Source organism: Penicillium pulvis (genome assembly GCF_028828015.1).
Source record: "Penicillium pulvis strain IBT 33274 chromosome Unknown scaffold_8_segment0_segment0, whole genome shotgun sequence".
NCBI classification, from domain to species: domain Eukaryota; kingdom Fungi; phylum Ascomycota; class Eurotiomycetes; order Eurotiales; family Aspergillaceae; genus Penicillium; species Penicillium pulvis.
In genome coordinates this window covers 4,940,110-4,958,187 of record NW_026643080.1, presented here as the reverse complement: position 1 = coordinate 4,958,187, position 18,078 = coordinate 4,940,110, and the positions used below count along the sequence as shown (strand labels likewise).

The window sequence follows — 18,078 nt, the reverse complement described above, 5'->3', positions numbered from 1 at the left end:
AGTCCGCACTTCTCACCCTCTTTCCTTTCCCCCCACCTCTTTCTCCAGTCAACTTCCTCTCCATTCCGACAAGTGCCTTCCGGCTGGACGGGAGGGCGCTTTCGCCATGGAAAACGTGAGTTCCCGACCGTGCCCCTCGCGTGTGTCGTCATTGCAGATCTAACCGTTAGGCCCCAGCTTGCGGAGAACGACATGCTTGTCGACGACTATGAACAATACCCCAATGAGAAGACTGATGTTGTCGTCGTCTCTCGCTCAGGCTCCGATGAGCCTGAGCCTGCGCCTTCTGCTGCTGACCGTAGGTTTCTTTGCTTTGTTTCCCCCTCTGCCGCCGCGGAACCCGATCATAACAAGCATGGCCCGGCCGACCAGGTGGAACGGGTTCACACGGATGCGACCGATCAGAGTTCCAACGGCCTGGGGCTGCAACATAGAAGATCCGGCTTTTCGGCGTTTTGTTACATCCGGGAAAAGTTAACAACTGACCGAGGCATATTTAAATCTTTTAGATGCGGCCATGATGGCACGAGTCCTACCTAAACCCGCTGACCTCGAGGCCGAAGACGAGATTCATCACACATGGCACATCAAGGATTGGAGGAAGTCGGAACGCAAGCTGCACGGGCCGGTCTTTAACTGCGGCGGGTCTCCTTGGTGGGTGATATCATGGAAAGAAATCCTATAAATGCAAGCATTGACTTTGAACTAGGCGAATTCTCTTTTTCCCGTACGGAAACCACTCCGAACATGCCTCGTTCTACCTCGAGCATGCCTGGGAAGGAGAACCACCCAAGGACTGGTATGCCTGTGTGCAGTTCGCACTGGTCTTGTCAAACGTGAAGGATCCCTCGATCTATGTCTCTCATGGTGAATATATCTTGAAAATACGGACCGAAATATCAAGCTAATGTGAATACAGTTGCAACCCACCGCTTCACTGCCGACGAGGGAGATTGGGGATTCACCCGATTTTACGATATCCGAACCCTTTTCAATGAGGCATGGGAAGGCAAAGGCGTGCCACTGGTGCAGGATGATGAGGCCAACATCACAGCATATGTTCGCGTTGTTAAGGATCCCACCGGTGTTCTCTGGCATAGCTTCCAGAAGTAAGCACTGCAGCTTCCCAAATGCGCATTGTGGATCAATGGCTAACTTTTCTCAGTTACGATTCCAAGAAAGAGACTGATATGGTGGGACTCCGGAACCAGGGTGCTACCTGCTATTTGAACTCGCTTTTGCAATCGTTGTACTTTACCAATGCTTTCCGCAAGGTATGGGATGGATTATTCGCTATTCCCCGTCAATTTCTTGACCGATTATTAACATTCACAGGCTGTGTACCAAATCCCCACTGAAGAGGAATCTACTCGCGAAAACAGTGCATGGACCCTCCAAAGACTTTTTTACAACTTGCAAACCAATGAATCCGCGGTCTCCACAACGGAACTGACTGTGTCTTTCGGTTGGGACTCCAGACAGGCATTTGAGCAGCAGGATGTCCAGGAGCTTTCACGAAAGCTTATGGAGCGATTGGAGGAGAAGATGAAGGGTACAGTCGCGGAGAAGGCCTTGCCTGACCTGTTTGTGGGTAAGACGAAGACCTATATATCGTGCATCAACGTCGATTATGAATCTTCTCGTGTGGAGGATTTCTGGGATATTCAATTGAATGTTCGAGGTAATAAGACGTTGGATGACAGTTTCCGTGACTACATTCAGGTTGAAACACTCGAGGGCGAGAACAAGTATGACGCAGGCTCTCCGTATGGCTTGCAAGATGCAAAGAAGGGTGTGATCTTTGAAAGCTTCCCACCGGTCTTGCACCTCCATCTTAAGCGATTTGAATACGACCTCAATCTTCTTACTATGATGAAAGTGAACGACCGACACGTCTTCCCCTTGGAATTCGATGCTGCTCCCTATCTCTCCGAAAATGCCGACAAGTCCGAGCCTTGGACCTATGAGCTGCATGGAGTCCTAGTGCATAGTGGCGGCTTGGACGCCGGTCACTACTACGCGTTCTTGAAGCCCACTAAGGATGGACACTGGTACCGCTTTGACGACGACCGAGTGAACCGTGTTACTGAGAAGGAAGTTCTGGAGGAAAACTATGGTGGGGAGTATGAACTGGCCAATGGAGCCGCTGGCGTTCGTCAGCCATACACCCGAACACTCTCAACCAAGCGATCTATGAACGCTTACATGCTGGTTTACATCCGAAAGACTCGCGTGGACGATGTTCTGCTTCCAATCACCAAAGAAGATGTCCCATCCCATATTGGTAAGCCTCTCTTACAGTAACCCAAATCTTCAAATTTACAGATTCTTCTTGAGAAACATACTGACCACGCCACAGAGTCACGCTTGGCTGAAGACCGTGCAGAGGCTCTTCGTCGCAAGAAGGAGAGAGAAGAGGCCCACTTGTATATGAACATTGGCGTCCTGACCGAGAAGTCCTTCCAGTCCCACCACGGATTCGATTTGTTCAGTCCCGATCTTCCCGCTGAAGACCCGGCGCAACCCACCCAGTACCGTGTTCTCCGGGCGAAGAAAGTGGGTGAATTTGCGAAGGAAATGGCAGAGGAACAGGGTCTCAATGTCGATGCTATCCGCTTCTGGGTGATTGTCAACCGGCAGAACAAGACTGCTCGGCCTGACCAAGTCATTACTGACTCGGACATGACCGTTGAAGAGGCCTATTCGAAATACGGTACTAAGGGTAACACTTTTCGACTGTGGATGGAGGTTTCTTCCGACGGCCAGTCTTTCCCTGACAGCAACGACTCGGCTTTGATCTTCTTGAAGAACTTCGATGCAGTCACTCAAACGCTGAGCGGCGTTGGACCTGTTTATGTTTCAAAGAGTCAGAAAGTTGGTGACCTTGGGCCTATCATTCTCAAGAAGATGAACTGGCCCGTGGGTACCGAGTTCATGCTCTTCGAAGAGATCAAGCACAATATGATCGATGTGATGAAGCCTAAGCAGACGTTCCAGCAATCTGAGATCCAGGACGGTGATATCATTACGTTCCAGCGGACAGTAAAGGAGTCGGAGCTCCCGGCATCGGCCCTCTACACCGACGCCAGACAGTTCTACGATTATCTTTTGAACCGTATGGATGTCACCTTTGCTCCTATCACGGCCTCCGAGACTGAAGAATTCACCTTGACTCTCAGCCGGAAGATGACTTACGACCAATTTTCGAAGAAGGTGGGTGAACATTTGAACGTGGACCCAACTCATTTGCGGTTTGCGCCAGTAATGGCGAGCACTGGCAAAGCCAAGGCTTTCCTCAAGCGATCCATCACTTCAACCTTGGCTCAAATTCTCAATGGCCAATATGGTACATATGGTTACACCATGCACCGGTCGGATGCCCTATACTACGAGGTCCTGGACATGAGTCTCAGCGACTATGAAAGTAAGAAGTGCTTCAAGGTGACAATGCTTACCGAAGGAATCACCAAGGAAGAGACCGTTGAGATCCTGGTGGCCCGCAATGGAACCGTCTCTGAGCTTCTCTCGGCTCTGCAGCAAAAGACCAAGCTTGATGACGAAGCTTTCCAGAATATGAGGCTCTTTGAGGCCCACGGTGGAAAGTTTTACAAGGAGCTTCGCGAGGACTTCAATGTGGCATCGATCAATGAATACTCCACACTGTACGCAGAGCGGGTTCCTGCCGAGGAGCTAATTATGGAAAGCGACGACCGGATTATCAATGCCTACAACTTTGACCGAGAGCCTAATCGCCCTCATGGAGTCCCCTTCAGATTTGTCGTCAAGCCTGTGAGATACCCTTTTCTTTTTATTACATTTTGATGTGTATTATTTGCTAATATTCGGACAGGGCGAGATCTTCAAGCAGACTAAGGAACGTCTCTCAAAGCGAACGGGCATCAAGGGAAAACCTTTCGAAAAGATAAAGTTTTCTATCGTTCCCCGCAACTCCTTCCCGAATGCTAAGTATATTGAGGATGGTGAGTCAATTCGATGACTTCAATCAGAAACTTTATGAGCTAACCTTGTTATGTAGATGACATCCTTTCAGACATTGCTGGTCCCGAAGATCTCCTTGGCCTGGACCACGCCAGCAAGAGCCGTGGATTCTGGGGCAAGAGCGAGAGCTTCTTCATTAGATAAAGTAATGAATTTCTACGGGGCGCTAGGGGGTGTTGAGGGCGAGATGCTGCGATCCGGTACATGAGCAGCCACAGCCTGAAAGTCATTGATTTCTTTTTTTTGTCATTTCCTTCCTCTTTTTTCTTTCTTTACCTTCCCTTGTTCGCTCCGTTCTATAGTCCCATAGTTGGAGTAGAGGCGATACAAATGGCACGAAGCGACGATTCTGTTTTGGCTGCAAAAGTACCACTCCAACCCTGGGCCTTTTGGAAATTGCCCATCAATCTGAATATTGGCGACATGTATTCAATCAATATAGTATCGTCTTCTGTTGAATCTATGATAGCTCTGTTCCGCTTTATAGTTATAGTCATTTGTGTGGAAACAGTAATTTGTTTGTGTGCAAACACTGCAAACAACCATCTGGCCAGAACAATTGAACCTCGAGATCCTCGACCTCCTGACGCGCATCACCAATTCACATCGTTAATTATTCGACATGCGGCTCGCACTCCTTGCTGGCCTGGCCTCTTTGGCCTCGTCTGTCTCTGCTACTGCTCTGACCTACCGTCTCGAGGCTAATGAGAAGGCATGCTTCTATACTGAGGTTGAACAGGCTAACGCCAAGGTGGCCTTCTACTTCGCGGTCAGTCAACACCCGGGGCTTTGACGTGTTATGCCAAAGCATTCGACAAGCAATTCTTCAAGTGAATACTAACATTGAATTCTGGTACAGGTTCAATCCGGTGGCTCCTTCGATGTCGATTACTCCATCCTAGCTCCAGGCGACAAGATCGTCGCTGCCGAAGAAAAGCAGCGACAGGGCGACTTTGTCTTCACGGCGCAGAGTATCGGCGAATACAAGTTCTGCTTCAACAATGAGATGTCTACGTTTGCCGAAAAGATGGTTGATTTCGAGATTGCTGTACGTTGCCCCTGTACCAAGAGAAACCCCACACAACCAACAACACCACTCCTACTCTCACATTATCGAAATAACTTCAAAACAACTACTAATATGTCATCTCCTTTCTTTTTTTTAGGTTGAGAACGAGCAGCGTGCCCAACTCCCCTCCCGCCAGGGTGCCAGCCCTGAACAAACCACCAGCCTGGAGGAATCCATCTACAAGCTCTCCGCTCAATTGTCCACAATTTCCCGGAACCAGAAGTACTTCCGCACGCGTGAGAACCGAAACTTCAGCACCGTCCGCAGCACCGAGCGCCGCATCTTCAACTTCAGCGTGATTGAATCGCTGATGATGGTTTCGATGGCCGCTCTGCAGGTCTTTGTTGTGCGCTTCTTCTTCCAGGGCGCAAGAAAGGGTGAGTTTTCCTCTTATCTCCATCTTTTTATCCCCTTTCGAAGAATTATACGAGATGCAGTAGTGCATTTGGTGTGGTAGGGTTGAATTGAACATCTGCTAACATAATCCGCCTACAGGTTACGTGTGATGAGTATGAGCATGAATTGAATAATATGATGCATTACTATTTCTATGTTTTGGCGATTTCTCTCCTCAAAACAAAGACTTGAGAGATTTCAGCGTGTTGGCCTAGTTTATTCCCATGTCCCTTGATATAGCCTCTAAAATCATTTCCCCATTGGACCAAAACAGGTTATCTACGCCAGGTGGAAAGGACCTTCTCCCTAGTATTGTATCGCTCCACAAGTTGTTCGGTCTGTCCCCGATACTATTTCATTGGCTACTCATGACGCGCAGGTGGCGGAGGAGGTGTAGCAAGCAGCAACCAGTTCAAGGAGTTTGCTGGGAGGACTGTTGGGGCTGGGAGGATGGTTGGGATCGGGATTTGGTTGCTGGTCTTCGCCGGAGAACTCGTACGAATGTCCGCTGCTGATTTCTGTTGGTTTACTAACTCGGAGTTGACTAGATGAGAAGTGAGGCGCACGAGTCTCCGTGAAGTCCCGCGGAACCTTGCTCTCAGATCGCTTGAGCCGGTTCTTGTTGCGCCCATTTGTGACATGCTTAGGCGGCAAAGTCATGTCATAATCATCGTCATGGTAAGATCGAGGCCGAGTAGCGTTGCCGTTGTCGTCGCGACAGAAATGTCAGACCTGTTTTGGCCATCAGATTGGTGTCATCGGGCTTTGCTTAATCAATAATTTCCTGGTCAGTGGCCTCTCATATGTCTTTGGTGGAAGGATGAAAGAGAGAAAGAGATCAACCCACCTTAATGCTTGACCAAGGCTTTGTGCCAGTGAGGCCCACATACAGTACCCTTCGCGCTGTAGTCAGGTTCACCGTTCAAAACAGGTTTCTATGGTTCTAGACCAGACCTTCTGCAAGGTACGGAGGCTGCGTGGTAACCATGAAAGGAAAGCAATTAATTCAGTGTCGACGAAGAGTTTCCTTTCCGAGGATCAGACCTCAGTGAGACAGACGATGATGCAACAGGGGGAGTCAGCGTCTCTACAGAGTATAACACATGCCATGCAGCAGCGATGACCTAACCGCCGTGCCACATGGCTGACTTTTTTTTCTCCCCATCGACTGCGGTGAGGTCATATTATTCTGCACTGTACTGTAACCTCAAGTTTACGTCGACTCTGCGAAATAGATGATGCGGGGAGTGATATCATCCGGGCCCCATTAGCGTACCCTCTGGGTCGTCATTTTCGCCTCCAGGTGTCGCGGGGAGCCTCAACGCCCACTCAACACAGGACACCCCGCTACATACGTATCTGAAACTCGGACTCTTTGGTTCCGGGCGGTACACAACGCGGTGCGACGTGGAGATTGATAGCACACAGTATTGAATGCTTTTCGAGATGTCATCTCAATTCGAGATTACCTGTATAGGGCAAGCTTCAAAGAACCATTGATCCCGGGAATGGGTCATTATAATTCATTTTTCTGATTCGACTACGATTTACAATGCCGCGCGACGTACGGAGTTGCGAATGCTGTGCAACACTGGTTTGTTGACTGCGGTAGGGATCTCCACAAAATGCGTTATGTTATGTCTGCGGAGTATAGGTGGTTGGGCGCTTCGAGCATCATTGCCTCATAGGTCACTAGCACTCTGCAGGTATCTACCTAGCAGTTTAGCCCCCAGTGTGACAATCTCAGTGCAGATTGTCCATGCGCTAAGATGCCAGCTAGCCACTGCGTCAGCAGCCTACAAACCCTCGTCTCCGATGGGTACTTCAATCTAGCGATGCAACCGCTGACGTCGGTGTTTTGCCAATGTGAATGGGTATGTAGCGAGCGAGCATCCCGGCCCCACGTCTGACGATGTACGGGTATGTTCCGTGCTATTCTATGGAATTTTATCTACCATCCCCTGAAGAAAGTTTCCAGAGACTTCAAATTTATGGAAACAATTGCACCGCAGGGATCAAAGTGGAGGTACGAAAAAGAAATCCGCCGGTACCGACCATGCGAGCCCCGTGTGTCGCCTCCCCCGCTACTGTAGGATGGCGAATGGCGAATAAGTGAAGCTCCGGACCCTGGGTCTTTTGCACGCAGCCCAGCTGTCACTGGTCGCGTCGATTGATCTCTCCTAAGTCCCCAGACTCGATGCAGTGGTTCTGGGTGTGCACATGATTGAAGCTTCTGTGGATCAAATATCCCTTTGCACGCCACAGCCATATCGGGTAATGGACAAATCGAGCAAATTTGGCATTATTAACGATATAGGATGTACAAATTGTGGAAGGTTTCTCCATTTGGCGGCCCCTTTGAGGTATTCATCAACATTTATTTTAACTCAATTATTATATATCGTGCATCAAGGTTTATAGATCAGCAAATGGACAGCGTGTCGATATAACCGTTATGATGCTGTAGGAATTGACGTCAGGTGTCGCGAATGCCTAAGGCATACGTGAAAAACCGAAAAATGAACATTTTCTCCACTTTTTGGCTTGTCGCCACTGGCGTCGCTCTCGCTCTGGTCCCAACTTTACCCCCATAATCGAACTCAATTTCCTTCCTACCTATGCGCTTTCTGTGAATTTCTACTTGAATATACGTATAACGGAAATGGGTCATACGAAGCTATTGTAAAATAAAAGCAAAACCTCTTGTTCCTGCATGATCATAAAAGTCTGGTGGCCGAATCGATACAGTCCGATCGACCAGACTATGACGGCATGGCTTGACTCCACTCTCGAGCCTCAGGTCGGAACCCACCGAAAATGAAACAAAACACGCTCGGCAGGAACACCTAGAATATGGATGGCAGAGTGAAGGTAGAAAGGAGACAACTGAGTATAGTCATGCTTGATCAACATGAAGGATCACGGACACCAACTGTTGATCAAGCCCCCGGATTAGCGTAAAGCCATGGCTCCACCGGGGACGCCCACCTCGCGTTCCCGCAATGCGCATACCCTATCCCGGCGGAGCACGACACCAAATGGGCTCGACTAGCCTGAACGCTCATCATCCATATGATTCGTCAGGTCAACGTCAAGTTGCAGATCTGCAGGGCCCCAGCCCAAATCTGCTCCTTTCTGATATCACTGAATTCGGTCCATACAGTACTCTTACACATTCCTTAGTGACCTCATCGGGAGCCTATGCCCCGGTGGATCGACGATACTACCGGGTCTCCATGTGCACCACTCGCTGTCTCGATGTGGACACGGGTGTGTTCATAATTTTAGACTTTCTGGCCATACACAGCCCGCGCTGATAGCGGCTATGGATTCCCCTTGCCCACGGGTGGAGAGGTACCGTTCGTATGATGTCGCCCAGACAACTTCACGACCTTCCACCCCCTCTCTTCGGCCAATGATGTCACTTGTACGGTCTAGCCGACGGAGCGTCCTCGACCTTTTTTTTTCTCGGGGTGATAGGCTCGTGTGGTGGGCCTATCAGCCATGCGCTGGGTTTGCCATCGAGTAATGAGGTCGATTGTGATTTCATCTTATCCGCCCCCCACACACCCCTTTCTCCTCTCCTCTCTTATATTTACCTTGAAGTACCCTCCTCTCAACTATCCCTTTCCCGTACATACCCTAAACCCTATAATTTCGGCCCCATAGACAACTTTTATTTTCGCAAGGCCCCATCAGAGCTCTGCTACCCACGAGATTTCCACCTTGACGGCTTTATCTTTCGACCTTTTTCCAACTTTGGTTCCAAGGCCCCCTTACAACCTGTCTAGTCAATCCTGATTTCAATTTACAAAGGTAAGTTGCCTGGTCCGCCCCCACTTCAAAAAATTGTCCCGCCCCTCAACCCTTGAATCCATGGTCAACGTCCACGGGTTTCCGCCTCACTGCATCGGTCATCTCCTCTCTAATGTCAACTTGCCTTCCCAATCACCACAACCACTGCTACTTTCGGGCTTTCCAACTAACAGTCTCACCGCAGACACTATCCACCATGACTGAAAGCTCTCAGATGCAGCAGGCTCTCTTCCATGATGCTGGAGCTGGCCCTCCTACCCATCTTGTTGATGCCAACCAGCCTATTGACCCTCGCATTTCACTTGAGGATTATAATCGTACTATGCTCAATTACACTCAGCGCCAGATGTCGACTTTTGTTGATCTTGACGGCCCTGGCCACTCCCGTGGAAACGGAACAAGCAGCCGCAGTAGTCAAAGTTCTGGCAACAGCGGTAACAGCGACAACTCATCCAACGGTGTATTGGCTAGCCAGGCCAACGGCCCCCCGCCAACTTCTGCCGGTTCCTCCGCCGATGGGCAGATGAAGTCTAATGTGATGGACCATGCCACATCTGGCTATTAAGAGCAGTGGCTCACTCTAAGTATGTTTTCCAAGGGTACCATGTCACATCTCCATGTTACGGATTCAAGCTGACTGACGCTTGTGCACCTTACAGGGGTCAGGTCTCTAATCCATTGAAGTGGCTGTGTTGAAGTGGCTGTAATGCGGCCGTGATGCGGCCTTTAATGTTCTTCTGGAGACGGAGTTTCTTCGGAGTTCCCAAGGAGTTTTTTAAGCGGCAAAGTGCCTGCAGTTTGTGCTTTCCAGCGATGCAGCATTTCCAGCCTTTGAGGTTTCATGTGTTCTCGACTTGAGTCGTGTCACTGTGGAATGGTTCCCCTTCTTCACACACCCTCTCTATATATCCCTATGCGCTTTACCTGTTTGATACAGAATCTTGTGGATCTCGATGAGTCTACCCAGTGTCTACCGATATATACCTATCGGGACAAAATTATTCTCCTTGAGCGCGAGTCTAGACGACCACGCGCTTGTGTTGAATGCACTGGGCTACTACAGACCATCGTCTCCAGCTCCTTACCATTCACATACTCATATCACAAAACCCGCAAAAAAACAGGTGAGATATATACATATATCTACACCCTCTGCCCTGTCTCAACTTTCTATTTCCATTCTCTCAACTTCACCTTCTTCATTCGTTCTACCCATCCTGGACTGATGACTGTTTCGGCGTTTCGATTCTCGATTCAAGTCCAAGAGCAGATCACAAACGATGTTCTATTCACACCATTCCATGTCCACTTGGGCCTTGCGGCTCTGTATATCAAGTCTGCTTATCCTCTGTCATCCCTTCTGTGAAGGGGTGGCGTGTACAACATGCGTCCCTTTGAACAGCGAGCAAGCGAGTCTTTTTTGGGTTTCTGGGTTTTTGGGTTTTCAGGTTTACCGGATTTCTTTTTCATTGATGTGTGCTGTGTGATGAACTCACGCCACAACCCTCGAAGATGCGCAATAATAGTCTCGAGTGGAAAAAATTTTTGCGACGAGCAGATGTATTCTTATGTTTTTTTGATGATTTGTACAATATGATACCGAATACCTGGATGTTGCTTTTTTGTGATTTGGGACTGCGCATCGTAGATGTTTTTATATAGTTCGATAGGTTATATATCTCGTAGACTGTCGTAAGTTAAGACCGATCAATTATACTCAAAATAAGTGGTTTATAATATTTGAATTGATTTGCATTGTCTTGAAAATAATTAAATTAATGATAGATGTGTTGCATGAGTGTTGTGGGTGTCCGGCAGGTGAGAGATTGCAATATATATTCTTCAACGTTCCACACCGCACATAAGCAGACTGTGGATACAACATGATTTTGCAAGCAGAGTATAATTGATATGAATTCCCTCTGCAATGTCGTCAAGTATTTAAATTGATTTTCCATCTCAAATTCCCGTGTTTGGAAACATTAGTCTTATCCATGGATCGTTGTTGTGAATCTTATAATCACATAACCCTAATTTGAATTCCTCCAGGGTTGCGTGATCACTTGGACTTCATAGATCGTAGATTATCCAGACTACAAGCTTGCCTAATCTGAGCGAGAGCGAAACGAGGGAAACTATCCCTGGAGGACCAAAATTGTCCTGATGCGGATCTTTCGCATTCTTTCGTGGCAGGGCGTTATCCCTTGCGTTCATAGCGTCGATTCCACACGATACACTCGTGCTCTCACCCAGGTACCTATTTACGTTTTGGAGGTCAAAAGATCCACAATGAGCTTCTTTCTTCTTTGTAAGTGTCATTTCTTATACAAGAAAACTTTTTGCTAGTACGTGTCAAGTATGTGATATAATGGCTTCCACGCTGTCCGCAGCTAGGCAACCAATCAATCCACGGATCACTAGCAACATACCGGACAATAAAACACCCACTAAAGCCAATCGAAACTTGTATCGGACATCAGCATTCCGAATGATCCAAACAGGCTATCTCTCCCGAATTTTCTTCTCGTTGCTAGCCTCATTTGGGACTCTGTAACCCCTGGAATGCCAGGATATGGAAAACCAAGCCAATAGTAAACAAGGGAGGTCAAGGGAAAAGAAAAAAAGGCAAAAGAAGGAAAGTCAGAAGTAATTAGCCGGGTCCTGTAATCTCAAATGAAATGACTCGAGGGCTACGTACATCGCCCTTCCAACTAACCCAGGCACGTCAACACAGGGGAAATAAGTCTTACCTTACCTTTCCTCCCTTCGACTGCCGGCAGCTTCACGGTTTTGTCGACAACCAACTTCAACTTCTGGATGACGCCCTTTTCGACTTAATTACGCCCAGCTCCTGTCATTCATTTTTCGCCGAACTGGTGTCGCGCCAACTATTCACACTCTTTGATTCGATTCGATTCAACTACGCCATTTCTTTCGGAAAACAATCTCTTCTATCCACTCAGTCCAGTCTATCCAGCGCGAATACCCTTGCGAACATCGAATAGACAACACAGCCTATTCACCATCGATTCGCGAAAGATCAATAGCGACTAAGCAAAGAACCCGCCAACTCCACCGATACCATGCATCTATCACCGCTCTTGACTGTTCTCGCAACTCTGTGCTCCATCACCATTGCCGTTCCACTAGGACAGGATACACCAGCACAAGATTTAACTCCAACACCGACATTCAAGCCCTCGGCATCTGCCTCACACTCACACTCCGCGTCGGCTTCTCCAGTGCGGACCCCCGTTGGCGCGTACCAGTGCCCTCAGCAACAGTACAAGGCATGCTGTCAGTCCCTCGAACAGGAGACGCAGGGAATTTTCCAGTCATTGGGTGACCTTGTCCCATTCATGGGAGGGGTTCAAGTTAGCTCGAAAGTTTCATTCCAATGTGCGTTATCCTCGTCTTTTCCGTGTACCTTCGCATGATTTATGTGGAGGGCAAATGCACGGACCCAAAACGTTTATCGAGTACTAATTGTGAAATCAGGCAAGAATATGGGTGAGAATACCGATCCGGCTACTTGCAAGGGACATGGATACTCGCCTATGTGTTGCTCAGACAGAATAGACGTATGTTCACCTATGCTTTCCCCGTATTTGTGTTTCACGCTAACATGCTTTTGCGCCCCTAGACTGCCTCTATCAACAGGTGCAAGTCTTTCGAATCTGTCAAGGAGAAATACTATCAATCCTTCGGTTACAATGTCGACGACGAGTCCCAGTCGGACTTGGTATATGATGTGTTGTCATGAGGATTGTACTGTTGCAATCTTCGTGGCATGTCTTGGAGTATATTGGGGTCAGTCTAGCATATGGGGGAAAGGTGGAGGCATTGGTGCTCTTCATTTCATTAGAGATAACTTTGGCATATTGCCTTCGATCTTGGTCACTTTTTATGTAGAATTATTTGCATTTTTCTATTATTATTTTATCATTTTAGACGACGTTCGAGCTTTTTAGTATGTACCAACAAATGATAGGCTACATTGACATCATAATAATAGTATCATCAAGATATTAGTCTCAAGCCATGTTCTTTTTTTTTTTCTTCTTTTTTTTCTTCTTTTTTTTTCTTTCCATATATAGGAGCGGAATTGTTCACTCCTGGCTAGGCTGATAAAGTGAATCGATAAAAGCTTTTTGATTATGAAGCCCTTACTTTCTGAACTCTGGAAACGGTTCAGTCAGGGTGTTGATTGATCGACACTACGAAGATGTACTAGACCCTATTGGAGGGACACAATACATGAAGAATAATTGTCAAGAGAAAGTACTTATTGGATATCATTTTCTGAGTAAAAATACATTGATCTATCCTACCGCCAACCACGTCCTGCCGGTGGTCCCCACGAGTCACCTTGTTGACCTCCGGAATGGGGAGGAGGGAAATGGTGTTGCCCCGGAGGAAGTGCTTGCCCGGGGGGCATATTCATTTGTTGAGGAGGATAAAAAGTAGGAGGGAAGGCTGGGTGGTTCATGCCCGGGCCGGGTGGGGGAAAGGGCATGGCTGGCATTTGTGGGGGTGGGGCAGGTGGCCAACCTCCCGAGTAGGGTGGAGGCGGAGGTGGAGGTGGGGCAGGGAAACCATATTGGTGACCATATGGCTGAGACGGAGCAGGAGGAATGGAATGATTGGGAGGTGGATGAGCGTGTGAGGGTTGGTGGGGAGGAGGGAATCGGGGCGGAGATGGTTCCCGGGGTGAATATGAACTTTCACGGCTACGTGATCGTCGTGGAGAACGGCTTCTGGACCGCGGCCGGGACCCGTGTTGGCGAGCCTCATGTTCGGGCCGAAATCGACTTCGGGATTGGGAGTCTGATCGTCTGCTTCGGTCGCTCATGGAGCTATCACTGTAGCGACGTTTGAGGCCTTGCACAGCTTGGTCCTGGTTCCGGCTGGAAGAGTCGGATTTCTTCTTTTTCATTTGCTGGCAGAATTCACGGGACCAGCCGTAGTAGGTTTCGCCATCAAGGATATCCCCTGTATTCTCATCTCGACTGACTCTTTGACCCAACTCGTCTATGTCAACATTTTCGTCGTCCTGGACAAGGTCCTCTTTGCCATAGATCTGATCCACGTCTTTCAAAAACTCTTTGAGAGCACTGACAAGACCTTCATCCGCAGGACCAGCCAGGAATTGTAATGGTTTAATGCTGTCCGGGTGAAGAGGGATAGTGGAATTGGGAATTATGTGAGGAAGCCAGTTGCCTGCCGGCAGGTCATAGTAAGGCGTCGAATGATCCCCATGGGTCGATGGCATGATAAAAGGTGCATCTTTCCCGGGCAGCTTCTTGGCAGGGTCGGCACTATCAAGCTCGAGATCGTTCGATAGCGGGGCTGCTCCGGTCGAGGCGGAGTGCTTCATGACCTCCCGCAGTCGATGGATCAGGTCGGGACTGAAGTATCCGTGCTCGGACCAGATCTCCAGCAGATCTTCAAGTCGTCGATAGTGCCGGGGATTCTTCTGCCTATCGTAGGCTGCAGTGTGACCGAGCAGGTCCACCATGTGTGGCTGCAAGGACCCGCTGACCGTGGAGAAAGTTGCCGTGGTATCCAGGTGGTACTTGCTGTGGTGGAACAGATCATTGAGCAGATAAAGTATGTGGAGCCGTCGACGCTTCGGAGACGGTTTGGGCCGCGCGCCTGGGGGGACATCCAAGGAGCCCGCTAACACGACCAGGTACTTGGCCAGTCCCGCTAGGCGGTTCGCTGAAGAAGCAACATAGTGGAGCAGCCAGGCTTTACAGGTCTGTGTGGGGCGGAGGGATTTAGTAACTCTGGGGAGCGCGACAGGGACAAGGTTGCAACAGCTCAGACCTGGATATTTGCTGGGGAGCAATGCGACAGGGCGCGGTCGAGGAGGGTGTGAAAGGTCGCGATCTCATCTTTAGGAACCGAGGTGGGATCTGGACGCAAGAGGCCAGCTGTGAATGAGGCCTTCGCGATCGCGAGAGTATGAGATGCCATGATCACTGGATCATAGGATCATCCGGGTTGGCGGGTCTGAACTTTGAGTTGTTTCAATCAAGTGCTTCCGGAAGCTTTGGAGCTGATCAGCTATCACACGTGACCTTTACTGATTATGTACACAATTACGCTTTTTGGACAATTCCACGAGTTGATTCGGATTCACTCGTTATTGGCTGTTCATCTGTATGACTTTAATGGCTTTTCTTCAGATCTACATTGCTTGTCAATCTGTGGAGTGTTACAATATCGTGTCGGCAATTCCACTTGGTTCAATATCCGGGTAGATCATGCTAAATGATAAGATTTGACATGATTTACATGTACATTTATCCACCGGCACGCAAGCTCGGGTATCTGTTCCATGTTTCTAATGGTTCGGATGCCCTCTTTCCCGCATCATTCCATTCCAACGCGGTGAAGCCTAACACTGCCTACACGACCCCTCCATGACTCTGGAAGGAGGGGCAAACTTGAGTCGCCCCACATACTCGGCCGGTGTTGGGCTGGCGCTTTTGGACCCCGCGATGGCGTGAGGCAATATTATTTGCTTTTAGTTGCCGACAGGCCGATGAGACGTGATCGTCGTTGCGTCTGATCACGGAGCAGTCTTTCCATCGAGAATCAGCCCATGCTTTAGCGTAAAACTCCCCGCAGCTTGCCCCCACACGGGTCACTTGCTCTTACATACGGGCTGAGACTCCTATAAATACGCGCTGTGCACCCAAGGTACTTAGTATTGTAGCTCTCGATTCAAGACAACTTTCCTCTCAGAGTTTCTTCTCACCGTCTCGTCTCTCTACACTCTGCTCCGAATTCATTTAGTCGATCAACTCTTCTCTCATCCTACCATCTTACTACCATCCTTCCATAAATCACCATGGCTGCAGTTATCGCTTCACAAATCGCCCGCCCTTCTATCCGTCACTTTTCCGCGCACCGCCCGCGCCCAGATAGTCGCGCGGCTCGCGCAGTGGCCATGACCTGCATTATCTCCGGCGTGGCGCTGCCCTTTGTTCCACCTGCCCTCGAAAGCTCGCGCCAGCGCAACTCCAGCTCCCCCATCAACAACAAGTGAGTACCTCGACACCATAATCACGAGCTTCCAACTAATGATGCCCCAGGCCACATCCTCCTCTCTGCTTCCACGCTCGATAAACAACCCATTCAATCCATAACATGCATGAGACGTGTCGCTACACTCGTTTTACTTTCCTACCAATTTTTGATTAGGTTACGACTCTCGGTGCCGGCGCCGACATGGAACCTGTCACATGAAGCATGATTTGAGGGCGTTAAGAGGATCTGGCGTTGGAACTTTTCTTATGTGATATTTATTGATACCGAGGAGCATGAAACTATGGACTTTACTCATGAAGGAGTCATCAAGATGCAACTAGGGCTTTATACCAAGTGATACAAATCACGATAAATCCTAAAATGTGAACCATATCCATTTACATGCTCCTCATCCCATATGGAACTAAGACGTACGATCGCCCCACTTTGCGAGCTGTGTACCTTATTTTCCTGTACCTTATTTTCCAGGTAACAAAGGGCATATGTATGACCTCGCTAAATTTAAGTCAAAATGCAAAATGACGCCTTAATACACTCTCGGCTCCAGGTCGATGAGCTTCTAGTTGTGACCTGTGGGTGCCCACCCCAGCAAGTATAGCTTCTCCCAACACGCACGCACACACATCATTTCAGCCGGGATACAGTACACTAACATTTCAACCCTAGGTAAAAAAGGCGCCGACTCAGGGGGTGTTCCACCCTTGAATCGCTTTCTAATTAGGCAACAACAAAATGACCAGGCCTCAGCGTAACCTAATGTGACTCATGAGTCAGGAGGCACCTAGGTCTGTACTCGACGGTAGCGGATTCGTTTCCCGCTGTCACGCTAACCTGAATACCCGGGCCGAGAATAAATCTTGAAGATCACATCAATAGAACCAGTCCAAGTATATTGTTAAGCCACAACCTCAAATCGGCCAGACTTTATATGCGATAGTGTACAGACCAAAGATAAAATACAATGGACACCGCTGAACCACCTTAACTGAAACGATTGCCACGTGGAGGTCGGAACGGCTCTGCCGCCTCATATTTTCCTTTCTCCAATACCCGGTCATTTTCAGTCATGGGTTCATGGCGGGTCGCAGCCGGGTCGTGCGAAGCTTCGGCACTGGGCGAGGCGACGTCGTCGGCAGCATTCTGAAATCGGGACATATTCGCGCGCTTCAAGCTGACGTCGTCACTTGGGGTCGGCGTTAAGGCTGGTCCGGCTAAGACGGCCTGTCGTCGGTGCTCATCTTCCATGGCCTTGTTCTGGGCCTTGCGCTTCATTTCGGTCTCAAACCGGGCTTGTCGGTCGGCGTTGATGGATTTTTTGGCAAAGTAGTAAGCACCGCCGCCGGCTAGAAAAGGGAATATCAGTTAGCGGCGGATGGGAACAAAATTTGACTTGGCGATGAAATAGCCGATCAGTCAACTTCCTTGGGTATCAATGGATACTAACCGGCGCAAAGGGTGCCCCAGCCAATCCTGTTGGGAAGTAAATAGTCATGGATCAGTCTGCCATCCTTTTCTCTTGTCCCTAGCTTTTTCAAAGCTAGAAGGGCAATGCCTGCTCACCAAGTGGATTTGATCTGGACTTTAGTTAGACTATAAGATAGGCCACTGTAGCAGCAGAAATGACTCACTGTGTTCATGATTGCAATGAGTGACCGACTGCGGAAGGGTGAAGGTGAATTGTGCTACGTCAGCTCAAGGCGGCTCCGGCCCGCTGACCAATCGGAGCTATCATTGTTTGC

The 18,078-nt window shown here is 48.9% G+C and overlaps 9 protein-coding genes across 9 annotated transcripts; 6 read left to right on the top strand and 3 right to left on the bottom strand.

Annotated features, from left to right (window-relative positions):
- Positions 1-106: 106 nt before the first annotated feature.
- N7503_011284 (ubiquitin-specific protease UBP15) lies at positions 107-4,143 on the top strand (the record flags this gene model as incomplete). Its single annotated transcript, XM_057070830.1, has 10 exons — positions 107-115; positions 178-298; positions 510-654; positions 710-867; positions 920-1,109; positions 1,166-1,274; positions 1,336-2,284; positions 2,360-3,789; positions 3,851-3,980; positions 4,037-4,143. 10 exons carry the CDS (start codon positions 107-109, stop codon positions 4,141-4,143), a joined length of 3,348 nt encoding a protein of 1,115 aa, XP_056917441.1.
- A 478-nt stretch (positions 4,144-4,621) lies between these two features.
- N7503_011283 (p24 family protein) lies at positions 4,622-5,574 on the top strand (the record flags this gene model as incomplete). Its single annotated transcript, XM_057070829.1, has 4 exons — positions 4,622-4,768; positions 4,859-5,047; positions 5,166-5,445; positions 5,564-5,574. The coding sequence occupies 4 exons, from the start codon at positions 4,622-4,624 to the stop codon at positions 5,572-5,574; spliced, it is 627 nt and encodes a 208-aa protein (XP_056917440.1).
- A 256-nt stretch (positions 5,575-5,830) lies between these two features.
- Positions 5,831-6,124, bottom strand: N7503_011282 (uncharacterized protein; the record flags this gene model as incomplete). Its single annotated transcript, XM_057070828.1, has 1 exon — positions 5,831-6,124. The coding sequence occupies one exon, from the start codon at positions 6,122-6,124 to the stop codon at positions 5,831-5,833; it is 294 nt and encodes a 97-aa protein (XP_056917439.1).
- Positions 6,125-8,466: 2,342 nt separating this feature from the next.
- N7503_011281 (uncharacterized protein) lies at positions 8,467-8,833 on the top strand (the record flags this gene model as incomplete). Its single annotated transcript, XM_057070827.1, has 2 exons — positions 8,467-8,734; positions 8,772-8,833. 2 exons carry the CDS (start codon positions 8,467-8,469, stop codon positions 8,831-8,833), a joined length of 330 nt encoding a protein of 109 aa, XP_056917438.1.
- A 643-nt stretch (positions 8,834-9,476) lies between these two features.
- On the top strand, positions 9,477-9,845 carry N7503_011280 (uncharacterized protein; the record flags this gene model as incomplete). Its single annotated transcript, XM_057070826.1, has 1 exon — positions 9,477-9,845. The coding sequence occupies one exon, from the start codon at positions 9,477-9,479 to the stop codon at positions 9,843-9,845; it is 369 nt and encodes a 122-aa protein (XP_056917437.1).
- A 2,518-nt stretch (positions 9,846-12,363) lies between these two features.
- Positions 12,364-13,143, top strand: N7503_011279 (uncharacterized protein; the record flags this gene model as incomplete). Its single annotated transcript, XM_057070825.1, has 3 exons — positions 12,364-12,679; positions 12,779-12,861; positions 12,924-13,143. The coding sequence occupies 3 exons, from the start codon at positions 12,364-12,366 to the stop codon at positions 13,041-13,043; spliced, it is 519 nt and encodes a 172-aa protein (XP_056917436.1). The 3' UTR covers positions 13,044-13,143.
- Positions 13,144-13,607: 464 nt separating this feature from the next.
- Positions 13,608-15,259, bottom strand: N7503_011278 (RNA polymerase II-binding domain-containing protein; the record flags this gene model as incomplete). The annotated part of the gene is made up of 2 exons (XM_057070824.1): positions 13,608-15,041; positions 15,110-15,259. The coding sequence occupies 2 exons, from the start codon at positions 15,257-15,259 to the stop codon at positions 13,608-13,610; spliced, it is 1,584 nt and encodes a 527-aa protein (XP_056917435.1).
- A 769-nt stretch (positions 15,260-16,028) lies between these two features.
- Positions 16,029-16,465, top strand: N7503_011277 (uncharacterized protein). The gene is made up of 2 exons (XM_057070823.1): positions 16,029-16,333; positions 16,384-16,465. Exons 1-2 carry the CDS (start codon positions 16,140-16,142, stop codon positions 16,415-16,417), a joined length of 228 nt encoding a protein of 75 aa, XP_056917434.1. The 5' UTR covers positions 16,029-16,139; the 3' UTR covers positions 16,418-16,465.
- A 613-nt stretch (positions 16,466-17,078) lies between these two features.
- On the bottom strand, positions 17,079-17,976 carry N7503_011276 (uncharacterized protein; the record flags this gene model as incomplete). The annotated part of the gene is made up of 4 exons (XM_057070822.1): positions 17,079-17,682; positions 17,784-17,809; positions 17,900-17,913; positions 17,968-17,976. The coding sequence occupies 4 exons, from the start codon at positions 17,974-17,976 to the stop codon at positions 17,321-17,323; spliced, it is 411 nt and encodes a 136-aa protein (XP_056917433.1). The 3' UTR covers positions 17,079-17,320.
- Between the last annotated feature and the right edge of the window lie 102 nt (positions 17,977-18,078).